General features: G+C 37.0%; 1 protein-coding gene across 5 annotated transcripts; it reads right to left on the minus strand.

Annotated features, from left to right (window-relative positions):
• Positions 1-3,985: 3,985 nt before the first annotated feature.
• Positions 3,986-21,056, minus strand: RpL10 (ribosomal protein L10). 5 transcript variants are annotated; one of them, XM_067122015.1, is made up of 6 exons: positions 21,025-21,056; positions 20,825-20,857; positions 15,040-15,238; positions 6,698-6,804; positions 4,349-4,511; positions 3,986-4,192 (listed from the first exon to the last, which is right to left on the minus strand). In XM_067122015.1, the coding sequence occupies exons 2-6, from the start codon at positions 20,845-20,847 to the stop codon at positions 4,022-4,024; spliced, it is 663 nt and encodes a 220-aa protein (XP_066978116.1). In that variant the 5' UTR covers positions 20,848-20,857; positions 21,025-21,056; the 3' UTR covers positions 3,986-4,021. The 5 variants fall into 5 exon arrangements, with proteins under 5 accessions (XP_066978116.1, XP_066978114.1, XP_066978115.1 ...); XM_067122013.1 differs by having other exon boundaries at positions 21,007-21,035; XM_067122014.1 differs by having other exon boundaries at positions 21,003-21,035.
• Positions 21,057-22,910: the final 1,854 nt, after the last annotated feature.

Consider the following 22,910-nt stretch of genomic DNA (forward strand, 5'->3'; position numbering starts at 1 on the left):
GAACCAATAAGCACTGGGACTTGTGAGGTCATTCAGCACTGAAATAGAAATTGATAGTAAAACAGTCTGAAAGGTATAACAGGAGGAAAACCTTGCAGTGGCACTAAGAATCAATTGTTAGATGGTGGAAGGTAAGATAGAAAAAAGAGAATATGAACAGAGGTACAGTGATAGGAATGAAAGGAGTTGCAGCTAGGGGTCAAAGGGATGCTGCAAAGAACGTCCAGTAATGCTTACAGTGCACTACATGAGGTGCACTGATGGCACTAAACCCCTACAGGGGCTGGCACCTTCAGGCTGCAAATTTCTTTTCATTTGAGGCATCATTATGCCTTAGGGGCCCTCGTCAAGCTGATTAGGTTTTACCCGCTTTGGTTGTTTTAGGCTCAAGGAATCATCTCACTTCACCCAGAAATCTTACAAGGTGTAGAATTCTGGGGTCAACAGCCATTTTGCCTACAATATGGCATAGTATGAATACTGTACTTCATTTATTTGACCAACATACAATTACAAAGACTTATTTTGCTACCAGGATCAAAATTCATCTCTTGGCCCATTACTTCAAAAAGCTACAGTGGTAGCTTCAGGTACCTCATCTTTCTCCTGGGGTGTTCACAGCTTGGCAACCTACCACATTAGTTGCTATTCAAATCATGCAGTGATGTGTGATGAAACTTCTAATTTGCTGCAAATACAATTTACTTTTCAACACAAAACCATTTCATAACTCTGACGTGCCTGCCTCCCACCTTCACCGGTCTGTTGCACCTATTTTGAGTCAATTCACCACTGTGGAGTTTGGTGTAATGAAATCTACCTTCACCTATCTATTTAGAGCACTGTAAAGATTATCCCTTTTTCTTTCTCTAATTACTGTCCACAGCTCAAGCAGATGCATAGGGTTACGTTTCATAGCAACTATCTCGGCAAATCTGAGCTATTTTGATTTATTCAAGAAATTTGGGCACACAGCCAGTGAACCCATTCAGCACCTATGAACTATTTGTCACGGGAGTTAAGGAGTTCTCGTTTTTTAAATGTAAGCACTTCTGCATTCTGTTGAAGTTTGTGTTTATTATGGTAGGACCAACTGAATGAAACATTCTGTAAGACTGAAAATAGTATTTTCTATGGATCAACAAAGATGAAATTTAATTTCTTAATAGGAAGAGGTAGCTTTCATTTCAGGGATTTCCACAGCTGTATGTCCTCTTTAATATTAAACTTTCATACTGCAAAAGTTTTAGCATATAAAAAACTTCTTACACTTCAACAAAGCTAGCACCATTTACTGAAATGTTTGTCAGTAAATGGTGCTATGATATCAGGTGCCAAAGTAATCAAGATATCGACCTCTGTCAGAAATAAATAACATGAATTGTAAACAGAATAGGCTCAAGTTTTTGCTTGTGGTAAGCATCATATGAAACTGAGGGACTTGGGACATTAAAATACTGTTTGCCATTTGTTACTGAACATGCTTCCTTTCCAATGTCTGCTAAATTATGTAAAAATCTTCCTCATCAAACGGCAAAACAATCTCACATCTTTTTAAATCTCAAGTATTTTCTTTCTGGCCTCTGGACACCTCTTCTCGGGAACTTCATTTTGTTCTATGCAAACTATGGCTCCTTCAAGAAATTGTGGTCACACCTAAACAAAATCCAAAATTTCTTGATTGGTGCTTTGATCCTTAGTATCTAAAGAAATATTGGATCATCCAATCCCTACTGTGCATGGAAACTACACAACTTTGTAAACCGAGCACAAATTTCTACCATTCACTAATATGACAGTCTTACTGACCTAAGTCTTTGAAGTACAAAATCTACCAAGATCCTGCTCATTGCTAACCATTACATTTTTATGCTCTCTCAGTAGGATGGCCTAAAGGATTTATCAAGTTTACATTTTATCTAATAATCAAAAACAAAAAAAAATCCAAAATTTCTTGACTGGTGCTGAGCCTCAAGCCCCAATTCTTGGTGCACAGTGTAGTTTTGCACAAGCAGACCACAAATTTCTACTATTGTACTTCAAAATGTAATACTTACTGGCCAACAGTCTAGCAGTACAAAACTCACCAAAGTTTCTACATTGCTGACTGTTCAATTTTTAATTATAATTATATTTTACAAGTTTTCAGTGTGCAGGCCCGAATGTGTTTCCAAAACCTGAATTTTTTGGTTTATATTTTGCACACTCACTCAAAAATGTTTAACCGTTAAATGTTAAGTCTGTACATACAGAGATCTGATCGTTTGAACTATTCACCAAATTATCAGTAAAAATTACTTCAGTCTTTTTTAAATGATTTCCATAATCCAATGGCTTAATATTCTAAGCATGAACTCTTACTGTGCAAAGATTAGTTACAAATAAACCTCTGGAAAGCTGGCAGTTGTAACCATGAAATACCTGGTTAAATGCACTTTTATGAAGTTTAGTAAGGGATGTGCTGGTCGATGGCACCAAACAATTCAGCTTAATTACACTTGGGGAACTTTTGGTGTAATAGCAATTAAGGAAATATTGCTGACGCCATCACCTTCATTCTACAAAATTAATCATACAGCAATAAACTTACTTTACTGGTCACTTTATCCATTCAGTCATAAATCAGACCTACTGTATTCATTTCCTTTACCCACTGGTATGGAATAATTTATTCATTCTTCACATGTATCCTGCAACACGTTAAAGTAATTTTCAACCAATGTCTAGTGTTCCAAACCTGTACTGGTACATTATTTTTGTTAAAATAATTATGCAAATTTTTCCCAATATGCTGGTCCAACCATGCGCAGGGAAAATAAACCATACATCTGAATGCAAGATAGCAACCTTTACAATTAAGGATGCACTTGCAGCAAGATGTTGCAGATGCCTAGCACCAAGGGATAAGAATGCTGAGAATGAGTCTCATTGCTCTTGACTATACAATCTTGTTTGTTTGAAATGTAGCAGAAAATCGACTACGCTGGTTTCAGTAGATTATAATGGATACTTGTCCTGCATAGTCATTTTCTTTTGAAATTCCTTAAATCTATGTATGAGGCAAGTGAGGAGTAGGTAGTTAGGCTGTTAATACTGAGATGTGATCACCGATCTACATATGCCCACAATATTTCAATCATGCCTGTTTACAATGCAGAACATATTCTTGGGTCAGCCAATGAAAAATATCCCTTTAGTAAAATGGTTCCTCATCATTTATTTAACAATGTCCACTAAGACCATTTGTTATTCAATAAAGTCCAGCATTACCTGCAGCTTTATATTTGTCGTCTCCTTTTAACCAGCCACTTCAACAAACCTCTGCCTTCACCTCGTCATGAAAAATATCCCTTTAGTAAAATGGTTCCTCATCATTTATTTAACAATGTCCACTCAGACCATTTGTTATTCAATAAAGTCCAGCATTACCTGCAGCTTCATATTTGTCGTCTCCTTTTAACCAGCCACTTCAATAAACCTCTGCCTTCACCTCGTCATGATCAACTTGTTTTAAAGGTTCATTCACAGACAAAGTACTAGTTTTAAATTTGCTTTTAGTCTCAAAATTTAAGAGAAAAATGAAACCCACACCGAATGCAGACATCTGTCTTCAGCACACAAGTGTTCTAATTTAACCTTCTCGTTTATCTTATAAAACAAATTTACTGGGTATATATATATCTTCACCTTTTACTGAACCAAAGGATGAATATACACCCAGAATGTTATAACCAGACTAACTGAAGTAATAAATGTTGAGGTTGTTTAGTACTGCAATTCCTCACTCAACTGGACCTTCCTTTATCTGGACCTTCTACAATTTACAACCAACATTTAATTAATACAATTCATGGTGGTTAATGAAAAGGTTTCAATGTCAGAGGCCTACATTTTTTTTTTTTTTTTTAACAAGACAGCCTTTTTCTTCTTACTTTATAACAAATAGTTTTAAACCTAACCTATCAAGGACAGCAAATAAAACCAATTTTCACTTCATCCTTTACCTTTAATGGAATTTGCCTTAAGCAAGCCCAGCTAATTCTAACTGAGTTCTCTTCCATTTATCTAGAGGTCCATGCTCTGGGCGATACTGGACACTGACACCATCAGGCACAATGCGACCAATGGCCATCATCTCCTCATAATCCTCACGGTCGAACTTAGTGAAGCCCCACTTCCTTGAGATGTAAATCTTCAAAGGAAAATTTAATTATTATTATCTGAACCAATTAACAGAAAATTCAACAAACGAGACATTTTATTCTCTTACTAAATCTACCCTTATACTATTCCAGTGGTGGCACATCCATTTGAAAGTCAACATACCAATAAAGCAACATAAACTAACCTTTTGACGTCCAGGGTACTTGAACTTTGCTCGTCTCAGTGCCTCAACGACAGGAGCCTTGTGACGATCGTGGGTCCTCACAGACATAATGGGCTGACCAATTCTTACACGTGCAACTGTGCCTTGGGGCTTACCAAAGGCACCTCGCATACCTGTCTGCAATCTTCAAAAGGAAATATTGTAAATAAAAGTACCCTTAAAGATAGGACATATCATAAACATTGAAAGGATTTTCCGTAAGTTTTGCCTTCAACTTAATATTTCCAAAAAAGATTAAAATCAGCTCAAAGATTTAAAATATTTTTAATGAATGTACTACATTATCTTCCTCCTCTCAACTTGGAAAAAGTGTGCACAAATGAAGAATCGCAACCAATCACATAGATGCTTTTGGTTTCTGAAAATCAATAAATGCCAAGGGCAAGACTAGACAAAGACTTCATAAACTGTAAACTGTAAGTATTATATTAATGAGTTATTTTATAAGCACACTTAATGTTCCACTAAGCTATAACTGAGGTGAAAAACCCAGTTCCCACACAGCACATTACCAATATACCAAGACCTGGCATGATGTACAGTTCAACTCCTTGGAAAATGATGGCTACTGGTTAAACTACATGTTAATGAACTTTCTCCTCTAGGTGGGAGGAAAAAAAAAATTCCTAACCCTTATCCAATAACATAACAATGGCCAAGTGACAAGTGTTTAACTTATAAGAAAAGTACTCACAGTAATACTTAGTGTTGATAATAATTTTCACCATAAACCCAATTATAAAATTACTATCAAAAATAAATTATCTAATTTATATATATATATAAAAAAGTCAATGTATTAATCTATCCGTAAAGTGGATGGAACACCTTATACATGCTGCGTGATGGCTAACCCTATGAACCATTTTATGTTGTACTCAATGTAAAATATTAACATTAACCCTTAATGGACAGGATCCTCATATGCCTATATATAACAGGTTATGGGTGATGGACAGGAATCCTGATATGAGTATTAATACTACGCTCCGTACAATGGCCCATAAATGACTGGTGGCAACTTCAGACTCAGCTCAGCTCAGCCAGTGGGCATCTCAGGGAGATCAGTATGTTCTTGACTTGAAGAGGGGGATGTATTGCTCTCTCCCCCATGAAGCCTTTTTATTTATTTGCTCATAAATATAGCCAGGGATTGCTGCTGTTGGTTTTAGTTATCTTTTGTGATATGATTTCAGTTATAATATTAATTTTGCAAGGAAAAGTGCATAGAAATATTAGAAAAACTTGTATACTTCAAAAAAATTACTGCACTGCCCCACTCAGTAAATTTACATAATTATTTTACAACAAATATACTAAGAATTTGTTACTGATTTTACTTCTTATCTTATGATATTGTGTGAGCTGTAATTATAATTTTACAAAATAAAATAAAATATATTAGAACAAACATGTATAATTTGGTAAAATTAAGGTGTGTTTTGTACAAGTGGCTCCACACGGTTGTAAATATATTGTCACTTTCAAATTCCATGGAAAATTTTTTAGAATTTTTTTCTTACACCATGTGCATTTGCATACCTTCTGCTTTCCAGTGATATGTTTTTTCTTAAATTGGCCAACCTTAAAAGTCTGCCCGGTCTGGGGGTGTGCATGATACATAATTAGCCTGTCCCTAAATGTCAAACTATTTTGTGTGAATCCATAAAATTTCAATCAGCAGTGTAAGAGTGGGGCCCTCAAAAATGGCCAACCTCAAGAGTAATACTTCTGGCCTTATGCACTGCTACATGTACAAATATAACAAGGCAGGGGGAAAAGTAACTGAAACCACTAACAGTCTCCAACCTCATGACAACTATGCAGGCATGTCAAGGAAGTCTCAATGGATCATATGATTGTTTACCATCGAGAAACTGCATAACTCATGGGACAAAAGTGTAGATTGAGCAAATTTTGTCTTTTTAACAACAGAATATTAATATTATACAGTAGCAATAAACATGCTATCTACCAATAAAAAATTCTCAATGTTGTGTTTACCAATAAAATGTTACAAACTGAGTGAGTACATGACAAGTTTATAAATGATTTTTGTTCATTTGGAACAAGTTGTCCCAACAATCCTGATTAACTGGAAGAATTCAGATGATGGGCATGAACAAAGAAAATGAGAGAATTATGAGCTAGAGTACATTAGGAAGATTATGAAACTCATGGAGAAAAGCCATAAATGAACTAAATCAATAGAACTCAAGAAGGAAGTGCAAGATGAAATGTGACTTGAGATTTCCAACAGCTACAGCACTAAACTAAAGGACATTCCTGAAATTTACATCCTTTACTTACCTATCAGCACCAGCACACGACAACATTTTATTGATACGGATGACATGGAAAGGATGAAGCCTGACACGGATGTGGAATTGATCTTTACCACAGTTCTTTACCAAGTACTGTAAAACAGATATTAAAATTACTGTCATTAAAACAGATTTCAGAAGGGAAAAGAAAAACCGTTGCCTAAAATTGTGTACAAAGGATTTCTTATGCTTTTTCACTTGGAAAAAGCACTACACAAATCTTACATTAATATCCCCACCATTAGACCATAGATACAAACAAAAATATTTGCTCTACCGGCTTAAAAAGTGGGTTGTGCATTTCCAAACATTTTCAATTTAGTTCCATTCCCTGCTTCAAGTATTCAACTACTTCAACAATTTTCTGCCCCTTTAATATTCCAGCTAAATCTTCTCATATAAACAGTACTTTTCTGGTTTTCCTGGTAATTAGACTGTTGGAAGAATACTCATGTCTCATTGCATTGCATTTTTCTAAACAATATAGTTTTCCTGTCTTTCTAGTATTTTTTTTTTTTTTTTTTTTTTTTTGATAACCATGTTACTTGAAAGTAGCCAATTATTAAACTAAATCTTCTGAATGTTTGGTCATACCTGTTTTACATTTAGATTAGTTCCGAATATAAGCGAGATGGACAGGGTGCACTGGAGCTAATCACCACCTCTCCTTAACAGATTTACCTAAATTTTAAACCTGAATGTGTACAAAGGATTTCTTATGCTTCCTCAATGGAAGAAAAAGCATTACACAAATCTTACATTAATATCCCCACCATTAGACCATAGATACAAACAAAAATATTTGCTCTACCGGCTTAAAAAGTGGGTTGTGCATTTCCAAACATTTTCAACTTGGCTCCATTCCCTGCTTCAAGTATTCAACTATTTCAACAATTTTCTGGCCCTTTAAGCATTCACCTTTAATATTTCAGCTAAATCTCACATAAACTGTACTTTTCCAGTTTTCCTAGTAATTTGACTGTTGGTAGAATGGTCATGTCTCATTGCATTATTTTTTTCCATACTTTTCCTATCTCCCAAATATATTCTAAATAATATAGTTTTCCTGTCTTCATGGTATATTTATTTGTTGATAACCATGTTACTTAATAGTAGCCAATTATTAAACTAAATCTTCTGAATGTTTGGTCATACCTGTTTTACATGAAGCATACTGTTTTATAAACTGCATTTTACAGTTATCAAATACTTACTGCTAAGTAACCTAACACATTTTCTTTTGAACATAATACAAACACTAACAGAAGGCTTTTAATACCTTCCCATGAATGTAATATATCAGATCTGCATGAACAAGTAGTTGAATGATAAAATAGTGATAACTATAGAATTCTACCATATTAGATTACTCTAAAAGTTCTGAATATAAGCGAGATGGACAGGATGCACTGGAACTAATCATCATCACTTCTTAACAGTTTTACCTAAATTTTAAACCTGGATGTGTACAAAGGATTTCTTATGCTTCCTCAATGGAAGAAAAAGCATTACACAAATCTTACATTAATATCCCCACCATTAGACCATAGATACAAACAAAAATATTTGCTCTACCGGCTTAAAAAGTGGGTTGTGCATTTCCAACCAGAATCCACTGCTAAACCTCATTTTACTTCATATTTTATACCCTTCCAAATTTCTCTATTCACTTTAGCTCAGCATTTCATGCAAAAGTTAAATCCAATACTAAACATTACCAACCTTCCCAGCAAATTTATTAGTAGAAAACTACAGAAAATTGCATTCCAATATAAATCAATATCATGATCCTAAGAAGTTCTCATCCAAAACTTATCGGTGGCTTCCCCATATTAATTTTCAAAACATACTTCCATCATTATCTACAATTCAGGGTAGTATTTGTTATAGCTGTTTACAGCATTTCTTTTCAGTGCAACTACCATTTATAATCATAATAAACATTACTGAAGTTACATCAAAATCACAATTTTTAAAAGTAAAATGTATTTTTCCTAACTATACACACCTGAGGTCCTTTACCTTAGGAATTACTTACGGCAAAGCTGGATACGGCTGTTAAACTCTTGAACAAGGTGGTTAGGCAGTAACTATCATCAGGTAGGCAGGAATACCCACCTGCCCAGATGTAAACATACCAGTTTGCCTTTCAGCCCAGGTTCAGATTGAGGGGTGGCAATGAAGTAGGCATGAAATGTAATGTAAAGGACCTCAGGTTTGTATAGTTGGGGAAAATACAGTTTACTTTTGAAAACTGTGATTTGTTCTGAAACGATATACAAACCATCGGTCCTTTACATTAGGAAGACTCACTGGTTGGAGGGAGGAATCCGAGTCTTGAACTGATTGGAGTTCTGCACACCTAAGCTATTCCTCCTGGTCGAAAGAGCGAGGAGGAATACCGTGCCTCTAACATACTGATCGGAGTGTAGGAATTGCAAGATAAAATGTCAGATACTGGACCTTTTAGCATAAATGAGGAAATGTAACTAATACAAAATAGGCTGGGAAGAATCTAAGAATTGGAGGTAGTAAGGAAAACCCCAAGATAAGGTGACAACCTTGTTGCCAGTCTCTTCTTCCTCCCCTTGCTAGCAGAAGGAGCAGAGTTGCTTCTATGATTCTAAAATAAAAATAGAACGGGTGCTTGATGTGTAGTCTTACCACATCGGACGCCAGATCCAGCAAGTGGGGGTTCGAGTCCTATTCTCATCCTGAAGGAGGATGAGGAGGAGAGGCCAGTCACTCTTGGATCCTTCTGACTTCCAGAACCAACACCTTAGGCAAGATGCTACCTGTCCTCTTGAAGGAGCCGGGTAAGAAACCACAACTTGTTTAGCAGCCACCACAGAAACAAGGAATAAAGGTTCCAAGAGCCTGTGAGCAAGACCGAAGGTAGAAGACAAGTGTGTGGTCTATGAGACCACATCTTGCGTCCAGGCCGACAGAAACTTCCCATCGCTTCAAAAGAAGCCAGGAGAAAGATGTGTCCTAAGACACTTCTTCCTTGGGAAAGAGTACTAACGAAAACATCAATGACATCCAGGTTAGGAATGTCGAAAATTTTTCGGAAAGTACCACAGCTCCCTAAAACGACAATGTAACGATTGATCTGTATCAATGATACAAAGTCCAAGAAGGGGAACAAGGACTCGAACCCGACAATAGATACCGATGGATTTAGAGTCCACTTACCACATCCAAGAAGGAGTCGAAGTACTGATCCCCTTCACCTGTTCTTCCATCTTCTACGCCAAGGTGGGAGTGATATGAAAGATGGTCCTGAGAGGCCACAACTCTGTCCGACGACTCTCATAAGGGTACATGCAGAGCATGGGACAGGAACCCTAAACAAGAGTCCCATTCCACCCAGGGAACAGTTCCCCGTGACAGCAAGACCAAAGAAGCTTCTCATCAGTAGCTAAATCTTGACTGAGAAGAAAAAGTACTTCAGATAGAAGACTAGGTAGCAAGGGCCTATGTTCTTCACAAGTGAAACGGAGAGCAGCAACCCTTGGCGGAGAAGATGAGGAAGTCCAGACTTGAAGAGTGACTCTGACCCAGAAAGAGGTTCCATCAACAACACCAACCAGCTATATCCATTGCCGCTTGGTGAGAAAGCCTACGCTTGCCAGGAAAGCTGGAAAGCCTCCCAGTCATGAACACATGGATGTAATGCCTGAAAAACCACTTCTTGTGTAGCTGCTACAGGAGGTTGGGTCAAGGAGAACTCTTCTTGATGCCTCGGAAGCAGAGCTATCAGGTCGGGCAAAAGGCAAAGTCTTTCAGCACTTGTCTGTAACTCGGTGGTGAGCAATACTTGTGAACCCCTAGCAAAACAGACAAATACGGCAGGAAAAACGTAGAGATCAATACTTCCCAAAAAGACAGCATGCCTCTACCATAGCAGGCCCTGGGTCTGGTACGAAGGAGCGAGAAACCTACTGACTTCTTGTGCCGGAAGACAAATGGAAAGATGGTAGGGATCTCTCAGTCAAGCAGTCTCTTTCATGAACCTTCGTAAAGAAAGAGTTAAGAGCACATTCCATCCTCGGCCCTTTCTCTAGCACTGCTCCCGAACTGGGCAGGGGAGAGTATTCTCCAGACCAGATCGGGATACATGATAATCCACAGAATCTCGAGCACTGGGAGCGGCTTGCGACCAAGCGCCTGAAGCAGCACCCATCTTAAGAGGGGGAACCGCTAGGACTGGAATTGGGAGCACAAACCTACATACACTGTCGAATAGCTTACATTATACAGTACCTCTATATTCAAATATAGTATTTTACAACCGTCAACATAACAAATATGCATCTTTCCTTGGATCTTTTAAAATGTTATGCCTTAATTCACTGTATCCAATATTGTATATATTCTTATATTGCTTTTGTATTATAAATTGCAATCAGAGCAATCAATGTTTTGGTTTGGAAATGTTTACACGGTATTTATTTCACGGCATTTAACTCAGTTCCAAGGGCTTTTCTTGCTTCTAGTTAGCGTAAATGAATCTCTAGATACTTTATTTATAAGAGGCAAGGTTATTTTGTTATATGAAGTGTTTCTTCTCTAGATACTTTATTTATAAGAGGCAAGGTTATTTTGTTATATGAAGTGTTTCTAAATCGAAATATAACCTAAAATAAGTCTCGTTGTGAAATTAATTTATCTATTTTCGTTAATAGATGACGATAATGTTGCCAACTCGATATGACAGTAAAGCGCTAACAGTGGATCGCAAAGGCACTAAAAAGGCACTAGACTTTCTAATGCACTAAAAAAAGGGCCAAATAAAAAATAAACAGTAATTACTAAAGTTTATACTGTACTTGTGTACTGATCATCATTAAAGATTATATATGTGGTTCCGCTAAATCTAGGTCACCTAACATTCCAATAAAGTCCTCATCTGCATCTTCATTTTTGTAAGCTTCAAGACTTCCAATTTTCTTACGTCATTTGGAAGTTCACATTGATAGCAACACTGTCCATAACTCTTCAATCCATATTCAATGGCAAGAACACTATTTAATGCAGAAATCCTCTTTCCTTAAAACGCACTAAAAAAGGTGCCAGCGTCAAACGAAAATTTTTGGGTGCCAAAATAATTGAAAGCACACCAAATCCAGCGTGAAAAGCGCTTATATGGCAACACTGGATGACGATGGCAGTTTGTTTTGTGTAAAAAATATCGGCATAAAAATAGCAGTAATGTGTTCTTTTATGACCAGTAGTTTTGATTACAACTCTCTCTCTCCCATTTTAATTACAATTGAGTTTCATCCACGTTGCTGATGTACGATAATTTACAGTATAGTTATTAGCAGCTTGAACATTGTTTTCTCAGCTTCAGCTACAATTTGCAGCTTAAATTTAGCAGTATATTTCCTTGACGATCTTTTATCCATACTGAATAAGGGTATAAAGTAAAAATATATCAGTCCTACATGACGTCATTTGTGCCATAACCTACAGTAATTGTTTATTACCGTACAATGGTTGAAATACCAGGTAAATGGCTGTTGTTATCTGATTTGGTTATAAGCAAAGCAACAATTTCTTGGTCAGTTGTTTATGGCTGTATGCATTTCCGCAATATAACGTTACTAACAACACTTTTATCATTCTCTTTTACTCCTTTACCTAGAAGATGGGATAAAGAGATGGAGGAGAAGTTGTCTATTGCAATTTGGTCTCTCTCACTGCCTGCGCAAAATTTGAAAATATTTTATAAATAATATTGTCATATCGGTATTAATTGCTTACCCAATGCTAAATCAAATTATCGTAAGGTGAATTATCGTAACTTGAGCATTGCCTAAGTATTTTAAGTTTTATCACAAAAAGTGCATTTAGTCATGAAAACGAAATGAAAATACAGTATTTTTAGTGAATATTTCTCAGTGAAAAATAGTGCGAATGGGAGAATTTTTTTCGAAAAATGGGTAGATACGTTCCAAGAGAACCCCGTGAATACGCGAGTCTGCGCGAATCATGGTGCCATGAACATGGAGGGGTTTACCGTATCCGAATGCAGAGGGGAGCACCTTCAGAACCTAAATAAATGGCCACTGGGGTAGAAGCATTACCACTCAGTTACCCCCCCCTTAAACACACCCTTGGCCATCAAACCCAGACAAAGATACGCAGGAGAACGACGGGCTATGCAAACTATCACAAATCACGGGTTTGTATATTAATACAGTAAAGCCCCGGTATTCGCGGTCTCATGATTTGTGGACTCACCTATTCCCAGATATCTCTGTGGAATATGTATATATACATTATTCGCGGAAAATTCGCCCATTTGTGGTACTTTTCACTGAAAAATATTCACTAATTACTGTATTTTCATGACTAAATGCACATTTTGTGATAAAACTATTAAAATACTCAAGTATAAGGATTTTTTTTTTTTTTTTTTAAACTATCAAAATAGGCAGTTCTAAGTGTTTTTAGAGGGGTTTTAAGTATTGCAGACTTTAGCTATTCGCAGGTGTGTGTGTGTGTGGTATGCATCTCCCGCGAATATGGGGGGTTTACTGTAAATATCACACACGTAATATATACACAAAAATACAGAAAGACCCCACCGGGATAATAATGAGGTTAATGAGTCAGACAAAGAGATCCAAAAACACGTCTGCAACGCATGTCGGCCAAAAGCAAACTAGAATGTTTACTTCCGGGCAGGCAGGTATTCCTGCATACCTGACACTAGTTACTGCCTAACCACCTAGGTCAAGTGTTTAACGGCAGTGTCCTGCTTCACCGTAAGTAATTCCTAATGTAAAGGACCAATGGTTTTTCAAAGGTAAATACTTGACGCAACTAGGGTTCTACAAGAACTAAACACAACAGCCTGAAAAAAAAGTGTTAAATAACATTTAAGTAATTAACCACTATTTTTTACAACAAAAGACTATGGAATGCTTATCCTCACACCTTTTTCAAACCAAGGCCTTGGTTTGCAAGGCCTCAATAAACAAGTAATAGGACAAAAGGTACAGGATTAAAACAAAAGGCACTGGAAATGATGTTAGCTAAAATCTTTGTATCAACTCTACAAACAATACGTAAATAATTTATGTGCCAGAAAACATCCTAAGGCAACTGATCACTTTACAGAGTTTAGGAAGCCCAAAACAATTTAGCATAACTTCAATATTTTTCCATGTTAATCATTTAAATGGTTTGTTATTTTCGTGGAGCCTGAAAACCACCTAGGATATGTAAACCCACCTTTAAAATGGTCTTTCTCCCGCTCTCACCCAAAATCACACAAATTCATACTTTGACAAATGATGACCACTTCTACACATCAGATACATTAAGGATTTGTTCAACATGTTAACATCAGATACCTCAAGCATTTGTTTTACATGTTAACATCTGATACATTGAGCAATTGTCCTACATGTTACTAAGTTCCTCTGTTGATATCTGTCTAATCTGTGGACCTTTATGAATAATGCCAAAACCATAATCGAAATATTTCATTTTACAGTAAGGCAAACAAAAATGTCCCTGAAATTCTTTTCATTTGTCAAAACTTAAATTCTTAACAATTAAGTATTTTACTCAAACTGAACCCTTGTAAATGGACGAAGAAATACACAATCTAGAGAGAACTGCAATAGCTTAAAACTGTTTTAAAAAGGCAAACTTTGCAGTCACTGCAAAACCAAGGGTCCAGATATGTTCCAGGGATTTATTTACATTACCAATATCTTGGTGATCAAAAAGCCACCTTAACCAAGTAGCTGAGACAGGGAAAAATATTTACACCAAGTAACTACATTAAATACTCATTCAAAGATCAGCAAAACATCTGAAGGCAACTACTTATATAATGTATCAAAGGCATTAATTTACTTTAAACAGTGAACATCAATAACAAAAATTCATTAGTTTGCCTTGAGCAGCATTAATGGGAAAAGCGTGAGCTCTTGTTACAACTAGTAAATCATTACAAAATCCTGGGTTAGCAATGTGTATGAAGTTGTTGTACTCTACCCACATTCTGGTGATGATCAACACTATCTGACCATCTGGCTTAAATGTGGGAGATTATACACTTTACAATACTGAGTTATTGTAAATGGTAAAAGCCATGGATTAATTAGTTACCTGACAGTTATTGTAAATGGTAAAAGCCATGGATTAATTAGTTACCTAACATCAAGCTAGCTGTACAATATTAAAACCAGTACCTTTAAGCGAAAAAACCTGAATACTGCGTATTTTATGTCACAATTCTCTTATTATATTCGAAACGATTGCATGGTCTTTACACTTTCAAGTAATTAAAACTGCAAAACCCACCTTGTTGGCACAGATACGGCCAGCCTCAAGAGCTTCAGATGAAAGTTGTTCATATTCATCTGACACTAAATGGACACAAAGTGGAAACTCCCTTACATCAGCCTTCTTTCTTCCTAAATCAAAGATACGAATCTTGGGATCTGGTACACCACGGCAGAAACGTGACTTGGGGTACGGTTTGTTTTTGCAATAGCGGTAACTGGGGGAAAAAAAAAAGTTATTAAAACTTTCTTAGAACTACTTGAACACTGGTACAGTAATACAGTAATAGAGTCTGATATAAAGCTTATTATGGTCAGGTGCATTTTAAAAGGCATCCGTTATCACTTGTAAAGTTAACAGTTCATCAAAATCCTAAGTCGTGAAGGTTGATGTCTAAAGTGTCTGAATCTAAAAATATAATGTAATGCTATACAGTCTCCTCTCCACATGCAAGGAGTGACATACTATACAGTAAACCCTCCTTTTAAAACCAGGCAAGACTAGCCTCCCTCCCCCAATAAAACCAGCTTCCTAGTTGAATATATGAGCAGGGGAAAGCTGACTCATGCAACTTCCTATACAGCCCGATACCTGATACAAAAGGCTGCTACAACCCCATCCCAGTTTGGTCAGCATGTCGAACTGCATTCCCAGAAAGGCTGTTGTATAAAATCTTTCCTTTTTAACCAACTGAAAATCAAGGTGTAGGCCCAACCCCAAAGTGTTCACATTTTCACTGGCAAAAGGGGGACTTCAACCAACTTTCTTGCTGGTCTCTCAAAACATGTGGCCAATTTAATCTTTTCAAAACCATGGGAAACACTATTTTTTCCATGTTTCTTTCAATTCACTGTGCACTACCCTATTACCACAAATTTCCATGAGGGAACCCAGCAAAATTAATTTTGTGCCAACAAGCAATAGGAAAGAGCCCTTCTAAACTGCTTGGATTAGTTCTAAAATCTTAGCAAAACCTACTGTACCTAGATACACATCTGGGGAACTTAGCTACAACTGATTCATCCTTGCGGAATACAGTCTTGTGATTATGAACCATCTGCAAATAGCTTCCTCTCTCTTCTGTGAACATCAGTTCTTATAAAAAGTCCTGTCTCACTGGCATTATTAATCTGATATGTTAGATTAAGCTCTGCAATGATCTAGCCTAAAGTATCTATGAAATTACAGGCTATAACCTAGTCTGCGACAGTTTCAACCATCCAGTCAAAATATCACCATCAGTTGCACCATTCACCTGTGTGAAATTCTCTCTCTCTCTATTGGCCTTGAAATTTCATCTTAGACATAATTACCTCTCTCTACTGGCCTTCAATTTCATCTTAGACTATATGTAATTATCCTTAAAATATTTTAATAGGTTACAGCCTATTCTAGGACATCCTGGAACCCCAACTGGAAGCTGTATCTGTTGAAATAACATAAGGATTATTTCCTTTTAACCGAGAGGAAGACAAAGGCCATGGCACACATTCAGACATTCTGCCCAAGACCCGAAACTTGGCAATCGGTAAACCATTTAACATGCACAAAATGAAATCTGGCTACCGTTCACATCTATAATGAACTCAGGAAAACTACAGGAAAAAAAAACTTAGGAATATGGGAAAATAATTGACCAGTTGATTTAAACACACTGAACCATTTTTAAGACAGTATGCAGGATGACAGGATAGGCTCAGCCCTATAATATGGAAACTCAGAATAAGAATCTTTATAGAATACAAGCTGCTCAGTAAACTAAAAATTAAAAAATGGGCACTTAATTACTATCAATTCATTTATCACTAATTTTACTGTTAGTAAATTTTTCAAGTTCCAAACTCATTTGCATCAAGTCATGCTGCACCTCTCCACCATAATTCTCAGCAAGGCTGCACTGTGGCATCCAAAACACCAGATTATCCAGTCGCAGGTACTTAAAAACTGGCAAATTGTATGGGTATTCAACCTGGACAGGCCCCAGGCCAGTTATGTATCTTTTATTCCAATCTCTCAGAATATCATGAGTCATATGCCTGCATATAGCCATGTTTTGTTTCAAATTCTGGCATCCTTTTGTTTTCCATAAACCAAATTGGAAGCACAAACACTAAGCTTTCTTGACTGCATTACTACTGTTGAATAACTTGATGCCTACGGTTACCTTCCCAAGACTTTTCTCAACTGAAAACAACATAATGAGCCTAGCACTCCCCTACTAAAATCCAATCAACCAAAGGCAGCAAAACAAAAGGGGTTGGAACAAGATTGTAACCTTGGCAACCAAATGAATTTTGGCAAGTTAGGACAGGGGTCACCCACATCCAGCCACCGAAGGATGTCATGCCAGCTGTCAAATTGACATCTAGACACTAATTATCTAACAGTTGTTACCTTGTTGAAGGTGTTGAGCAATCCTTGTAGTAAATCTGATATCATGGCCATCCTCCAAGAATCTGCATAAATGTCTGGCCCTCTATCTCAAAAAATGTGTCAACCCCTGGTCTGGCATAATGAAACTGAATTTAATAAAACTAGTCATTTTCGGACTTGACTGCTGGCACAAATGCAAACAAAACAACTTCAACAGACATACATCCTAGCCTAACCTTATTTACCTAACCTCATCGTTCGCAATTTTAACACTAATGCATACTAACCTTCCTTTCATTTAACCTAACTTAAAATATCGTGTGTAAAAGAACCTAATCAAGCTAAGCTATTGTGTGGTGAGATTACAAATGACTTTAACAGTGGATATAGGCTAGCAGTTTTGTTGCATACAGGCCATGTATGCTTGGTAGTTACAGCTGCAGATCAATAAAAAGCTGCACCAAGATCCACAATTTGTGCAAATTCTAAAAACTTGACACTATCTACATCACCATGGCAGAAAAAAAGGCATTCACAGTCAGAACAGCAAATTATTCAAGCTAAGTCTGTCTAGCTTCATCAAACTGTGCATAATTCAAGGTTTATGATTGGTTGGACATGCTTGAAATTGACTATAGATCATAGGTGAAGTTGAAACAACCCAACCACGCACAGTAACCACAAATAGGTTGATGGACAGGAGCAATGGTTCTCATACATCAAATGTGAGCAGCCCATACATGCACAGTAACCATGAAAACAACTTCGCAGGACTGACCTACATCATGGGTAAACGTCCCCATTAACCAAGTTTGCTATCATGTAACATGAACTCTGGCAAATGTAATGCACTTAAAAATATATTCAATATGTATTCCGAGATATTAAAGTACTCTAACTTTATGGTTGTTTTGCACACAGATCTGCAACTTTAAAAAGGTTCTGACCTACTACCATTTAGGGGTACCCCAGGCCAGCCTGTGTCTAAACAAGAACTTCCGACACATCATTCCACTACCTCTATTTTCCCACGGTTAATTTAACAAGTCCAAGCATGGTGGCCCAAGGTTGAATTAAGTTGCTTAGTGTGTGTCTGTTCTTTCTGGATTTTGGCCTACCGTTGAGGGTAGCATAGGTTAGTCCACACATCCAAATGCAAAATTTATACCAGATACTTTTGAATTTTTTTTTTTTCTTTTTTCTTTAAGGCAAGGGTCCTGAGTAAGTTAGGGAAGTGTCCTTCGCCAAGGTTAGATTACAGAAATATTTGGTTATGATGTGTCCCTTCTGACTTATTATTTTAAGGAGTCTGTCTGCTGATAGGTGTACCCAATGCCAGCCACATGACTTCGAGCAGAAACTTACAACCAATAACCTACATTATTTAGATATATTGTTAGACTAAGCAAGCAGAGCTTTGGGACCAGGTAAAGGTTCCTAACACTAATACTTCTGATGTAATTACGATTACACACTGCAAAATTAGGTAACTACAGAAGGGGTCCATGGAGCACCGTGTTTATTACCAGGCCTTGGGGCACACATGAGAGCAAATTTTCACAAAATCTTGGTGAAACTTTACTTTAGTTGCGCAGCCTGATTCCCACCTGTCCCTGGCCGGGGTAGGTTATGGCCTTTTTTTGAGGGGTCCAGGTTCCCCCCCACCCCAGGGGACAGGTCAGGCACGTCGCCAAAAGTTCAGTTAGGTAGGTAAGATCTGTTTAGGTCAGGACCTGGCATTATAGGAAAGGTTATGTCTATTTATGTATGAGGGAGCTGTCCTGGTCGACAACTGGTGGGAATCAAGCCGCACTGCTAAATTAGTTTTACCAAATTCTATTATAAGCAAGGCCAATAGTCTAAGCCTATCTTCATGCAGAGCGTTTCTGTAGAATTATGCTACCCAAAAAACCTGATTCAAAACCCTTCCCATTGAATTACCACCTGCTAAATAACAACCCTCTGTCTCACATTGGTAGGTTACCAGCGTTCGGGCTATTCTACACCATTTGTTGACTGGAGAATTCGGTAAAACTATAGAACAGCTCTGCACAGACTATTACCCTGGAAATTGATTTTTCCTATGATTTCAAGTGTTGGTGATGGTGTTTATTTTTGGTTATCACTATTAACCTCATAATTACCCAATATGGTTGGGGACCTTTTAGGAATGGCAGGTTTTGGGTGGGGGAAATTGCTGGGAGCAAGACTGGACTGTAATGTTGTTGTTATGGAATGGTTCCGTCCAACCACAAGTCACTACGGAGCCGTATGTTCAAGGAGGGATTGGCTGTGGAAACCTATTATAAAAGAAACTATACTAACTTAACATACCCTAACCTAACAAACTAGTGGACTGTGCCCCAGCTAAGGCCCCAAGATACACTGAAGGAAAATATGGGTAGTTTGCAGTTTACGATGACGCCACGTAATGCCGTTTGTCCCATCCGCCAAGGTAAGTAGTTCCACACAAAATGCCATGTTCTCTATCTTTCTGGGGGGTCCAGGGGGGGCGACGCCTGCACAGCTAGGTAAGGGCACGTCACACTGGTTTAGGTTAGGTTGGTTAGTTATGGTTTCGTCATTTTAGTAGCGATTTCGTATGTTGGTATTCCTCCGCGACTAAAAACTGGCAGACGATGTCCGCGTCAACGTCAACTGCAGGCGCTCCGAAAATACTTTTTACCAAAAGCTTCCCTAGGTTAATTAACCTACAACCCAGCATGAACAGATGGGCATTTGGCTACTTAAAAGTCGTTCTGCACACTGGGCCAAGGTTACCCTACAGGCCAACATGAGGTGAGAATCTCTATCAGTTCAATGCAAACTCAGCCTGGTCTCAAATCTCAATTGGCCCTAAACACTATCTTTAGCCTAAATATCCGACACATGTAGGATAACATAGGAGTGGCAGAAGCATGAAACACAGTAGGCTGGGCCTATGTTTGGGAATCTGAGGAAACCAGTCTTGCCTAATACTGTAGGCCTATCTTGAATATCATAAAATTACCAGTAAGCTAAACAGAGACGGGACTTAAAACTCCGCAAAAGTCCTTCACCTTCCCCTTAGTTTTCTAGTTTGGCCTATTTACCATAGGGCACTGGGCCTAGCTCCTCACGTTGTTTAGGCTACATAAACCACATGGACACACTGAACAACATTCCCAATCTTAATACAGGCCTACTGCGGTAAGCACGTGGTGCAAAACTTTGTTCGCATTATGCTATGACGAAGAGAAACAAATTTAGGCCCAAAAGTATTCTATGTGAACAAAAGGCAGATGTTCTACTTAAAATATACAGTATGCCCAACCGCGGAATTACTTCACTAAATAAATTCTACGTGTTCGATCTATTCACAGAATAGTAGACTCGATACACCTAATACACAGATACCTACATACGATAAATGAAATAAAGTAAGACTTACCAACGAGCGGGACGGCGCCCCATCTTGCCCGGTCTGAAAAATGTAATTAATACAACTAATCAGAAACTTGAATTGATAAACAACAATCTAGAGTTATATTTCCATCAATTTTAACAACTGAAACTACTGCACAATACCAGATGACAAAGATATTCAAAGATACGTTGGATGCACAGACACACGTTTGGAGTCTTCCGTACCTAAGCGCAAAAGGGCTGACGTTATTGGAATGTTGTTATCATCTCATACGCGAGTTTCCAACACGATAGTGATTTAAACAAATTTTATTTCAGTGAGTACCTTTAATGAAATTGCTTTGCTAAAAAATATTTGCTTTATCAATTGTTTTTATGGTAAAATTATATTTTTGTTTTTTTTCTATCATACAAAAATATTTAATAGCTTTCCTGATTTTAGTGTGAATTAAATAAAAATTATTTATACATTTAGGTGAATTATTAATATAATATTAAAATAAATTAATAAAGTGCTGGAAATGATCGCCATAGGAGAAATAATGGGACATTTATTACATTTACAAGACTTTTACGCAAAAGGAGCTAGTAATGTGCTTTTGTAACGGCACACCGACTTTACAATATTAGTCTCGGACAGTAAAATGTTCAGCGGTCAACAGCAGGACTCTTCTTCGCTTTAAATCATTTGCTATATCTACATTTACAGGCTTTTAGGATTTTATTATTTTCGTTTTCTGTCTTATTTGTTTAACGCATCAAAATAAAAAAAAATATCTTCACAGCCTGATCATCTAACCGGAAGAGCGTTGGAGAATTGGATGCCCCTGGGAAAGACCATGTTGTAATTAAATTGAAGCAGTGTATATTTTGCCAAGGTCCACACACATTATAGGCCACACATCATACCAGAAGTACAAAGAAGCAAGAATAAAGAAAACACCAGTTCACGTAAAACAACTAAGACTCAAACTAATGCCATCTGAACTTTCATTATGTAGGAAGCAAAACTATTGACTGTGGCAAATTATCAGATCAATTATATACTAATTCACGGAAACCGGGATAAACAACGGCATCAAGATAGAAAAAATAACTGAAATTATACAAACTGCTCATGAATTATATATTGCACTAAGGGTTAGAAAAACTAGCCCATTCCTCTTTTGAAGTTTGTGAAACTTTTTTTTTTTTTAAATTAGTACCAGCAGACTGCAGTTCCTCTTTGACCTAAAAGACTCTCAAGGGATGAGACGATTTCCATACTTTTCCTTTATTGCTGCATGAACAGTGATCTGGTGTAGACACTGAGATACCTACGCACATGTGAATATAAATTTAGAACTTTGAAGTCACATATCAGTTACCTATATAGCCCAGTACTTAAAGGGCTAGACTTGGTGTCTCATGTTTGCTAGTTACTGATTGATATCTTGTTAATTAAAAAATATTTCTAAAATATCAACGGTCATATGGTGTTTTGTTTATCTTCCTTACCAATGACTGACTTACTTTTTAACAGTCAACTAAAGAAATATCTGTTCTGGCTACTTGCAAGACGTTTTTTCGACCTTTATTTTACTTTTTTTTTTTTTTTTTTTCAAAAGAGCACCAAAACCCGTGTCCTAGTACGAAAAGTAGCTTTCCATAAACCACTCTAAGCAAAAATAATGATAAAGGACTTATCGTTAAAGAATCACAACAATTTTTGTATTTTTCTTTGCGTTTTCACCGAAAAATAGCAGCATAATATCAATGAACTACGTATAATCTTAACGCCAACTTATCATAGTTTTGAAAAAGAAAAATAAATCAATATATCTCTTGTACTCGTCGGTAAATATTTATTTTAAAAAAATTGTAGCCATTTTTGCTTTTGGGTAATTTTAGTTTGCTAATTTGGTCTTTATTTTATTCTGTAATGTCTTATGTTTTTTTCGCTTTTTGTAAGCGTTTTGCTAAAAATGACACCAATTTAATTATGAAATAATACCAAATCAGCATCATCGAATGAAAACTAATTTCACGCAGACTAGTAAAAGAAAACACATTCTTCACTGACTTGGTCATTGAGAGGTCAGTGAACAATGTGGAATGGAATATGAAATTCA

Source organism: Macrobrachium rosenbergii, chromosome 20 (genome assembly GCF_040412425.1).
Source record: "Macrobrachium rosenbergii isolate ZJJX-2024 chromosome 20, ASM4041242v1, whole genome shotgun sequence".
Classification (NCBI taxonomy): domain Eukaryota; kingdom Metazoa; phylum Arthropoda; class Malacostraca; order Decapoda; family Palaemonidae; genus Macrobrachium; species Macrobrachium rosenbergii.